At 33.8% G+C, this 12,237-nt stretch overlaps 1 protein-coding gene across 1 annotated transcript in view; it reads left to right on the top strand.

The window, feature by feature from the left end:
• Positions 1-12,237, top strand: part of LOC143244572 (chitin synthase chs-2-like) — a 31,158-nt gene that overhangs the window by 6,452 nt on the left and 12,469 nt on the right. The window contains 2 exon segments of the mRNA XM_076489504.1: positions 1,910-1,989; positions 2,465-2,573. Coding sequence (XP_076345619.1) covers positions 1,910-1,989; positions 2,465-2,573 — 189 coding nt within the window.

The raw sequence follows: 12,237 nt of genomic DNA, 5'->3' as shown, positions 1-12,237 counted from the left end.
ACATTTCAGTTTCGTGCAATAATGTGTAATCAGGACAACCAAATGTTCTTTAAAAATATAGTATATATATATATATTTTTGTTAGACTTTTTTTAGGGGTGAATGCATTAATTAAGTACAATTCCTTAAAGACGGCCTGCCGCTAGTACAGCGGTATGTCTCCGGATTTCCAACGCTAAAATCAGGGGTTCGATTCCCCCCGGTGGGCTGAGCAGATAGTCCTTTGTGGCTTTGCTTTACGAAAAATACACAACACACACCTTAAAGACGAGTAGCCCCCCGCTAGTATAGCGGTAAGTCTCCGGATTTACAACGCTAAAATTAGGGGTTCGATTCTCCTCGGTGGGCTCAGGAAATAGCCCGATGTGGCTTTGCTATAAGAAACACACACACACACATAGACGAGTAAAATAATGAAATATATATCATTGTAAATGTACCAAAAATCAAGGTTATACCGATTATATTACAATAAAACAATGTTTCAATAAGCAAATCAGTAAGTCTCTTAGCAACCACAACGATATAAATTCAAAATGGAACGGAATTTATCAGAACTACAATTTGACATTACGTTGTGTAGATTGTATAAGATTGCTACAAATGAATTGCTTTTGTGATTGGTATCTATCAGTCGTTTCTGACACGAAAACCCTCTCACACTTAGATAATGTTCATAAGGAGGATTTAGTATGTCCAAAATAGGATGCTCCAGGAATATGAATTAATTTGGGGAATTTAGGGCAATCCAGAAGAAGGCCTGCAATAAGTCATACCTCAGTCATGGTAATCAGAGTGGTTACTTATAACAAGTGAGAACTCACGAACACGAAGATTAATATAACAAGTGAGAACTCACGAACATGAAGATCAAGGATGAAAAACATCCATGGAATGGACAACACAAATCACATGCACACGAGTCTCTTCCACGACAGTTATGTTCAACAGTCACACACGTCAAGTAGATGGACAAAGTATCTGGTGATCAGGCTATTTCTTATGAAGAGATACCAACCAGGTCACTAGATTTATGTCTGATTGTACTCTCGAAACAAACACTATAAGATAATCGTCCTTGCGCACTAAGTGGGTTATAGAAAGTCAGCAGAAAAAAGAAATGGTGTGCTAGCCTTACGATGGAACCTTTTGCAATGGAAACTATCAGTAGGGTTATTATAAAGATGCATGGTATTCAGATAAAAAGTGACTGGCCGTGGTTAGATGAACTGTAACGACGTTGTGGGTCTCCAAAATCATTCTAATATAACGTAATCAAAACCGTATATAAACACGAGAGTTAGGTAATTGTATTACAGTTAGATTTATTTTTACAGTAACAGAAAGAAATAACACATAAAAGCGTCTAATCGCTCTCTTTCTGCTACTGTCTGCTTTTTTGTTTGTTTTAAATTTCGCGCGTAGCTACTCGAGGGCTATCTGCGTTAACTGTCCCTAATTTAGTAGTGTAAGACTAGAGGGAAGGCAGCTAGTCATCACCACCCACCGCCAACGAATAGTGGAATTGACCGTTTCATTATAACACCCCCACGAATGAAAGTGCGAACAGGTTTGGTATGATGGTTGATTTGTTCTAAATTGCGCAAAGCTACACGACTGCTATCTGCGCTAGCCGTCCTTAATTTAATAGTGAAAGACTAAAAGGAAGGCAGCTAGTCATCACCACCCACCGCCAACTCTTGGGCTACTCTTTTACCAACGAATAGTGGGATTGACCGTCACATTATAACTCCCCACGGCTGAAAGGGCGAGCATGTTTAGTGCGACGGGGATTCGAACCTGAGACCCTCGGATTACGAGTCAAACGCCTTAACCCACCTGGCCATGCCGGGCCGCTCCTCTCTGCACTGTCTCTGGATAGGCTAATATGTATTTTTATTTCTTTAAGGATGGATGAAGACCAGAGTGCTCGAAGAAATGCTCAGAAGTATCTAAACATAGTTGATCCTGATTACTATGAATTCGAAGGTATTTTAGCTCTTATTTCATATTTCACAATTTTTTCTATAATTTCTGTCTTCGCATTACGAAGCTCTAACTAGTCTCATATATCGAAGAAGTAACCTATGTGTAAAGGCTTAAAACAATTCTTTTAATTATATTATATTGTTCAATATTTAAACAATTCGTAATGACGAGAAAACCCACTTGCAGAGAAAATTATATACTTAAAAACGGCTGATATGGATAGAGAAAGCCCTATGTAGAGGAGCGAACAACATTTCGACCTTTTTCGACGTGACGGTGACTGAAGAAAGTCGAAACGTTGTTCGCTCCTCTACTAGTGCTTTCTCTTCCCATACCAGCGGTTTTTAAATATATAATAGATAAACAAGTATCGGAAATGTTCTATCGATAAAACCTTCTTGCGTTACAAAGAAACGGAATTACGGATCGTTTTTCTACCTCTTGACAACAACGGATTTCTTCTTTTCTGTTTCAGTACATGCCTTCTTCGATGATGCATTTGAACTGAGTGACGACAACGATGAAGAAATGGTTGTAAACCGTTTTGTAAAACAACTTATAAGGGTTATTGATGTTGCTGCAAGGTAAGTTTGTGAAATATAAAAACATAAGTTTTTGTTTTATTGTTGTTTTTATTAGGCCTAAAATAGTATTGTCCTAAAGTTTAAAGTTGATTCTCTGTGTTTCCTCAAGTATATCAATAATTACTTAGTTAGTGAACTCTTTGAACTTGTAAAGTTGATAAATTGTCTCTAATCGAGCAAGTACAATACGTGCTAAAAGGAAACACCAAAATAATTAAATATGAACACATCCATATAATATTATAATATGCTTGTGTTTTAATGGAATATTTATTGAAATAGGTAACTTAGAGATTTGTCGTAATTTTGTGTCTTTGAAAAAGCATTTTGCTACACGGTTTGCAAAACGTTATTATTTATGCACAGAAACAAATGTTAGAATGATGTCTCCTCACCATATATATGTACGACTGGACATGTCCTCGTAGCTGTTGTGATTAGACTATGAATTCGAGAGTACGTGTTTCGCGTCTTGTTACCCCAAAAAATTGATCTGAATTTTGGGCTCTGCGTGCATAATAATAGTGACGGTTAGATTCAAGCAGTTGGAAGTAAGTATTGCTGGACTGCTTCCTTATCTCTAATACATCAGTCCAACATCAGTGATGAATAACGATAGACAGCCGTTGTGAAGCTTTAAGATAACATAGCTTCACTCTATATTCGATATTTGACCATTTAAACAAATAAACTAGTAAGTCGTGGGCTACATAACTAACATATTCAAACAGTATTTAAACTGGACGTGTACAAATGCTTGATTATCATTCTGTTTATGCCTTTTTATTCCGTTATGCTGCCAATAATTACTACCAGATGGCAGCACAAATTAACTTTACGAAAGGGACAGCATGTGACGTCGGATTACTGAAATAATTTGTTGAACAGAAAATTATCAGTAAATTACATTACATTTTCTACACGTGCACAAATGCTACAGCCAAATCAATATTTACATCTCCAATCTTACTCCAATTTGGGGGCCCGGCATGGCTAAGTGTGTTAAGGCGTTCGACTCCTAATCCGAGGGCCGCGGATTCGAATCCCGTTCGCACCAAACATGCTCGCCCTTTCAGCCATCGGCGCGTTATAATGTTACGGTCAATCCCACTATTTGCTGGTAAAAGAGTAGTCCAAGAGTTGGCGGTGGGTAGTGATGACTAACTGCCTTCCCTCTAGTCTTACACTGCTAAATTAGGGACGGCTAGCCCAGATAGCCCTCGAGTAGCTTTGCACGAAATTAAAAAACAAACATAAACAATTTGGATTATAAATTACACCTATGTATCCGTTTTAACTTAATATTTCTGTTATTAAAAATAAAATAAGTTAAGCAATTTTTTAAGTATTTGATTAACCGGAAAATACGGTTGAAATTAAAATAATAATATATTTAAGCTAACTTGTAAATTATAAGCTTATGTTTTAACTCGAACGATTATAATTTAATATATATTTCGCTGTTTTTAAACTACTCTTTAAGTGCTCTCCTATTTAGTATATCACAATATTCTTCTAATTGATGTGTCAATACTGTGAAAACACAAATAAAAATCAAACTATTTAAGGTAATATTAAGCCGTACAATTTTGCCTTCCATAACATTTATCAAGTATTCCTCATACCAGAAATTCGTCTAAATTAAAAGTGTGTAAAATTGCCAGACTCGAGCGCCAGATTTTAGTAGTGTAAACTTATAGACTTACCGTGGTCCTACCAGAAAATTTGATAAATGAATAAAAAAACACGTATATATGTTTTCTATTGTTAAGATATATTACTGTACACACATTTTTTCTCTAACAAATCATTGTATTAATTTATACATATTGTGCCTTTTATGATCATACTTTAAATAAAATCTTCGTTATAAACAGAAATTGAAGTATATATATATATATATTTGGGTAAAAGAACAGCGACCTAATGCAACTTATCCGGTCTATTCCTTCCTTACTAATTCAAGTATGTCATGGCAGAAATTTACTTGGGCCACATTCCGAAGATGAAATATCAACACAATTGATAGTACCTGTGAAACACGAATTTGAGGTGCGCGTATACTGACAAAAAAGTTGTTCTGTGTGACACACTTTCACTGTGTTCCGTTCACCCTAGCAATAATACATCGTTAAAAAGGTCTAGCAGAGGCGTCTTCTGGCGACACATGTTTTACCGGTCTGTGAGCTTCTTAAGGGTACGATTGTGTTGACAATACTGTTAATGCCATCGCGAAATTACTGGATTACATTATTTGTTTTTATATTCATCCCCCGATTCCCGGATTCAACAAGATTTCCAGAACTAGTTTGAGGAAAAATTGAATAAATAAATAGAAAATAAAGCACGAGAAGGTTCATGTTTATTTGTTTTATTTTGTACACAATTATGGTTTTATTACTTATCTGCGGGTTTCGAGTCACAAAACAATTAGCAACACCAGGCTACGAGAAATTATTAATTCTGCACACTTTGTAGGCCACAGCTAAACAAGTTTGTTAAATGCCTCTTTACAAAATTAATAAACCTAAGGGGAAACTTGAATAATACAGGAACTACAAGTTGCTTTCCCTGACATCTCTGGCCTAGCATGACCATGATGGTTAGGAGCTCACAATATGTGGGTCGTGATTTCAAATTCCGCTACCGAATATACTTGCTCTTTTAACCGTGGGGTGTCGTAATGTAACGGTTAATCCCACTTTTAGTTAATAAAATAGTAGTCCAGGAGCTGGGAGTGGATTATATTGACCAGCTGTCTTTCCTCTAGCCTGCCACTTTTATATCAGAGACAGCTGACACAGAAAGTCCTCGAGTAGATTGGCGAGAAGTCCTAACATCACAAATCTATTTTGAATTAAAAAAATAAAATAAAAATACGTTTTGGACATTAAAGTTATGTTAATAAAAAAGTTGTATTGTTAAAGCTAGTGAAACACGTTTGGTAAACTACTAGGTTTACTTTCATACACCTATCCACAGACCTTCCTGTCTCGTATATGCACCGCAATGGTTTTTTTTTAGAAGAAACTCCTCCATGTACCCTCTCTAAAAGAACTCAATCAGGTGACAAATATAAAAAAAGTCCACTGGAAAATATTGCTGAAGTAAAATCATCTGTACATTGTTGCATTGTTTCAATATAAAGTGAAAACAAAAGGCTTACGTGCAAAAAAGAAAGTACAAAAGCGTAAGTCGAAATGTACTTACTTCCTAAGTGAAGCGTAGAACCAAACTAGAACACACATAATTAATTATTATTATGCCACTCGATTCCATGAAGGAACATAGGGCCGCAATCACTTGCGGATTCATTAACAGGCTGGTTTTTTAAGTGGGCAGATTGTTAGCCTACCGCACAACCCCCAACCAGAAGGAGAAACCTAAGCTGTCCCTAATTTTGCAGTGTAAGACTAGAGGGAAGGCAGCTAGTCATCACCACCCACCGCCAACTCTTGGGCTACTCTTTTACCAACGAATAGTGGGATTGACTGTCACATTATAACGCCCCCACGGCTGAAAGAGCGAGCATGTTTAGCGCGACTGGGATGCGAACCCGCGACCCTCGGATTAACACGCTCGGTCATGCCGGGCCACACATAATTAATACACTGTAACAAACAATTACGACTTTCCTTCCTGAAGTTAAAGTTAGACTTTTGTTAGAAGTCTCGATTCCTGTTTTCTATTATCATTTGCTTCTTCTAAGCCCCTAAACAACGTATATGAATTACTTCCGAATCCACGAAAGGCGAATAAAGTAAATACAAATAATCAAAGAAATACATATAGTACACGTTACGATAGACTTGTGTGAATAGGAAATATATATGTATGTGCTTATTTGTTTAGTTTTATTAAAAAGTAAATACTAGTTAAAATGATAGTATGATAGTGATTTAACTAAAATAGGTTTTAAATAAATATGGCAGGATATTATATTAATGTTTATATGTTTCAGTTTAATCTAGTTATTTATGTTTAATGTATAAGGGTTACTAAGACAACAGTAATTATGTAGAATATTATAATAGTAGAAATTAGTAAATTTAAACTGGATAATATGTACTTAATAGGGATTACATTATATTCAATTAACAGTTTGGTACTACAAAATTTTATTTGTGTTTCTAATCCAGAGAACGACTAACGAGCTCAGGTGATTTAGGCCTAACTATATACTAATACGAAGCTATGAAATCGATATGCTGGTTCCAACTTTGATCTGTTAATAACGAAAACGAACAGATTATCTACGTCATATATTTACAGTTTTGTAGATATTGCATAAATTCACGTATTAGATAAAACAACTTTTCAGTATATTCCATTTAGACTTTGTAGATATGAAGCAATACGTACTAGAAAAGTTAAACGTTACACATAAACAAAAGGTTTGTCTCGTAACTACAATGGACTTGTAAAAGTTAGTAACATCAAAGAACTTCGCTGTGGATAGAAGCCACAGATATTAATATGCAAAAATATTGTTGGTCATAGAAATATTGATACATAAAAATATTGTTGTTGAGTTCTTTGTTATTGCGCGAAACGGTCTTAATTGTATTAATACAACGACAGCCTTTGCAATAATTTCATAAACTCTAAAAGTTTACGTCACGTTATGGATGAGCACGTGTTAAACGGGTTCCGTTATTTTTAAAATTCACAGAGTAAAAAAAAAACCAAAACCGGTTAGAAACCGTTCAAACAAGTTTGTATTCTCAACCTTTCTGACAGGTGGCGTGCGTTGAATTTTGTAATCAATGTTAACAAAGTAAAAGAGGCCGGCTTCATAATTGTTCTTATTATTTCCGTGATGGGAAAACTGTTATTGGGTTAAAAGAGAACAATAAACAAACAATAATTTATTACATATTTACCTATAAAGTAACATAAACAAACAATAATTTATTACATATTTATATATAAAGTTACATAAACAAACAATAAATTATTATATATTTATATATAAAGTTACATAAACAAACAATAATTTATTACATATTTATATATAAAGTTACATAAACAAACAATAATTTATTACATATTCATATATAAAGTTACATAAACAAACAATAATTTATTATATATTTATATATAGTTACATAAACAAACAATAATTTATTACATATTTATATATAAAGTTACATAAACAAACAATAATTTATTATATATTTATATATAAAGTTACATAAACAAACAATAATATATTACACATTTATATATAAAGTTATATAAACAAACAATAATTTATTACATATTTATACATAAAGTTACATAAACAAACAATAATTTATTACATATTTATATATAAAGTTACATAAACAAACAATAATTTATTACATATTTATATATCAAGTTGCATAAAGCTAATCTAAGACTTTTAACTTATTTCGATTCCTCTGAGCACCTAATTAATTACAAAATAAATTATGTTGCTTTCATTTTTTTTTATTTTATGATATTTTAATTAAAAGCTAACCTAAAATAATGTTTTCTCTCTCTATCTGTATATATATATGTACATATTTATAGTATAATAATAATAAGGTAAACAACATGGTAAAACAAACAGTGAAATAATATAGCAGAACAACATAGTGAAACAATATAATATAAAACAACTCAGTTGATTTCGGGGAAGATAAATTTTATGTCAAACACGAGTAAGTCATCCACATGACTTATGGTTACTGTTATCACAACACAAAGGCTGTGCTCGTGAAACGGTTTGGGAGTCTCACCATGTTGTTACAGTCCATGCTAGTTTGTTTTTAACGCCATTAATTGGATGGACTATCACCGTCTTGAATTTTCTAAATCCCTAATCTGAACACAAATTTATAATTTGAGAGTATGAACATTTGGCGTCTGAAACAACTGTTACATACTGGTCCCAAAAGCGATTAATGACTGTCACATGCTGGTCTCAAAAGCAATTAATGACTGTTACATGCTGGTCACAAAAGCGAATAATGACTGTTACATGCTGGTCACAAAAGCGAATAACGACTGTTACATTATACGACCAAACATTAAAAGCTTTTGGTGATATCACATTATCCACATAATTCCAAGTATTATCAAAATGTTGTTCTGATACATTCAGTTCTACCGTAACTTTATATTGACTGTGGTAGTAACGTTATTTGATAATCTGCATTTTCATGTTCCAACTGGTAGATAGTTTTGTAATATAAAGTACTTAATCCATGTAAAACATGTGTGTAAATATTCGTAGTGCTTAAGGTAGCTAGAGTGTTACATATGATAATGTCATTACTGTTCTTTGTAGTCTGAGGCTGCTCTGATTTTCACCTACACTTTGCAAGACTGATACCTGAAGCCTTTTTTTTTAACAGATTAAACTTTTATGGTATAATTTGTACAATCATCAACAGATAGGGCATTAAATACTTCATGTGCTACATTAACTCAGTAATAATAATTACTATTTTCCGGTAGGCCATTCCGTGATTTTGGCAACTTTCTCAAAATGCTGTAAATATTTATCAACTTCATTTTCATTAAACGACGGTACCTTAATATATTGATTGAGTTCAAAGTTGCTATTTTGCCCTGGTCGATTGGAGTTGAGCCTAATTTCCATTTCTTTCAGCGTAATTTCTTTCTCGGCTTCAATACCGGCTTGCTTGGCCTCGAAACGTTTACTTTTCCTTTCTACATACGATGTATTGTATTTAATGTATTGTTATAAATGTATATCTGTATACAATATTTTGGTTAAAAATTGGCGTTAGAAAAGTTTTAATTCTTTAAGGAGGGATATGTAACGGATTTACTGTTATACATTTACCTTAACATCTACGTTTGTTTCAATTTAATGCGTAACGTATAATGTTAAATGTGTATTGCGCAAGTCCCGCCTCTATTCTAAATTTGTAGACAATTCTCGAGAGTAAGAATCAACAATATTTGTTTTACGAAAACACAGCGTATCATCAAATATTCTCAGGCCAAGTGAACTTTCGATAATTTTGCCTAAAGTTTATAAATTGACGCGTCAAGAGACAGAATATAGAATATTGTTTGGTCGTTGCAGTTAGTATATTATAATCCTCGTAGTTATAACCGTAATCAATGTTAACAAAGTAAAAGAGGCCAGCTTCTTAATAAGCACTTATTAATTAGAAAACTACAGTTATTTGACAAGGAATCTTTATAGATTTCAAGATTACAAACCGCTCATCTTCAAAGAATAACCTTCTAACATTAGCAATCCTAGTATTTCTCACTTTTTCTATCAAAAGCCTGGTATATGAAGAGAATCTCAGCTTTTATAATTATACGTTTCTTTTAGCTGACTTTAAAATATTACCTTACAATAGAGTAACATTTTACAGTTGTAACTTTTGGTTCTATTTGTTTTAATACTGAGGATTGTTTGTTTTTGGTTTTTGAATTTCGCACAAAGCTACTCGAGGGCTATCTGCGCTAGCCGTCCCTAATTTAGCAGTGTAAGACTAGGGGGAAGGCAGCTAGTCATCACCACCCACCGCCAACTCTTGGGCTACACTTTTACCAACGAATACTGGGATTGAACGTAACATTATAACGCCCCCACGGCTGAAAGGGCGAGCATGTTTGGTGCGACTGGGATTCGAACCCGCGATTCGGATTACGAGTCGAACGTAACACGCTCGGCCATGCCGGGCCAAATAATACTGAGGAAGCCAGTAGTGCAGAAAATTTATTGTACACCTTAAGTCGAGATGGCCTAGTCTGTTATGTGGTCATTAGCTGATCAAGTGATATGTCCAGTTACATTACTGTCTTGTTTGGTTACTTTTTCAACTTCTATAGCCAGCTCAACATAAATGTTTTATTTAGCGATAGTTTTGCCTCATACTTGTTTGTTTGCGTTTTCTTATAAGATGGTACACGTAGTTTCTTACAGTATAGAGTGTATTCTAAGGCTTTGCATATCTTGCATAAAAGAATAGATAACCAAGTATCGTGAAGACTGTTTTCTTCATCAAGTGATGATAAAATCATAGTTACTGCTAGAACTAAGAAGACGATAGGCCTGTTGAAGAAAAATGATGATGAACGAAAATAAGAAATCTCGGTTTTAACTTTAATCGGTTTTCTATTTTGTGACGCGCTGAATATCTGAAAAGAGGCATATACATTGGAAACGTAGCTTCTGATGATTTATGGAGAAGAAAATACAAATTACTTTTGTATTGCTTTAACCTGTTCAGTACCGTAAACGAGATAACTCGTCCAAGCCGATCGGTAACACAGTGCCACGGACGACTTAATTTGTTCTCAATAATACCTAACTTCAACGTTAGATGTCAGCACCATACATGTATTTGACCTACTTACAAATTGTTTCACTTTCGATCCAAAATGGCGTCACGAAAAAAGTTACAAAATGAAGAAGCATTAAAATTGTATTGTAGCAGCTGAAATACTTTGCAGTCAACAGGTTAATACGGGTATCCGTGCCATCCATGCACAAAGAGTGCTAGCATACTTTCTGATACACTGCGTATAACTTCTCATTTAATAAAAGATCTGCATAAAACTAGTTAAGATCTTTTGTTGCTAAAATGATTAGTTTTCTTCAACTTGCGCTTATCTCGTTAAGTGAAATGAAAGAGACGTTTTAAACGTGAAGTAAATTTCAATATGAAACGGATTAATTAATTTCAATCAAGTTTAGTGGTTTGAAACACATTAAAGTGGTTTTTACAAACACCTATACTTGTACTTTTTATACTATAATAAAACGTAAAGGAGTTTGATTACAGTTTCGAGTAATATTACTAACCGATGATTAAATTGTCACATGATAAAGTTTTGCATGTACAGGTGAAAAGTTAGCGAAAATGTAACTTAACTGGATAGCCTCGAACACCTTTTCTGCATGAAATAGCATGAAATAGATACAAATAAATAACCTATTTTCGATACTGGTTTTATATTTATGAAATATTAATTGATTTGCAGGACATTTGCAATACGGTGACTGTTAAAGTCTACTCATTGTGAGTTTTTAGTGAAATGGATTGGTTTTTCGTGTAAATTTATAAATTAAACTTACATCAAACTTAATGTGTCATGGCTGTAATATTACATCAGCCTTATTGTGCAATGGATGTGAAATTAAATCATCCTTAATGTGTCGTAAGCGTGATATTGCACATTAGGCTTATTGTATCATGAGCGTGTTATTACATCAGTCTTAATGAGGCATTGGTGTGATATTACATCAAACGTAATGTGTCATAGATGTAATATTACATCAGCCTTAATGAGCCAGGGGGGTGATATTACATTTCAGTAACCCTGATCATTTCAGTCATACAATATTTCAATTAATTATTTTTGTGAAACCTAAACGTTTATAAAAGAATTCCTAACCGAAGATTATTACAATCGTACTTTGTTATAAATTTTTGAAACCCATAAATATCATTTCGTGTTGTAATGCTTTGGAATAAAAAAAAAACACTCCTTTTGTCTTAACGCGAGCGGAAAGCTGTTTGCTCAATTTCAAATCGTTTTCTCTCATTATATGTATAATTAGGTGAGGCCCGACATTTAAGTGCTAAATGAAGAACTTTTGTTACGATTTTTTAACATTGTACGTATAACATAGTGAGGCTCGATATCTAAATGACAATTAAAC

Source organism: Tachypleus tridentatus, chromosome 1, assembly GCF_004210375.1.
Source record: "Tachypleus tridentatus isolate NWPU-2018 chromosome 1, ASM421037v1, whole genome shotgun sequence".
Lineage (NCBI taxonomy): Eukaryota > Metazoa > Arthropoda > Merostomata > Xiphosura > Limulidae > Tachypleus > Tachypleus tridentatus.
Note: the sequence above shows the minus strand (reverse complement) of the source record. Positions and strands in the feature narration are given on the sequence as shown.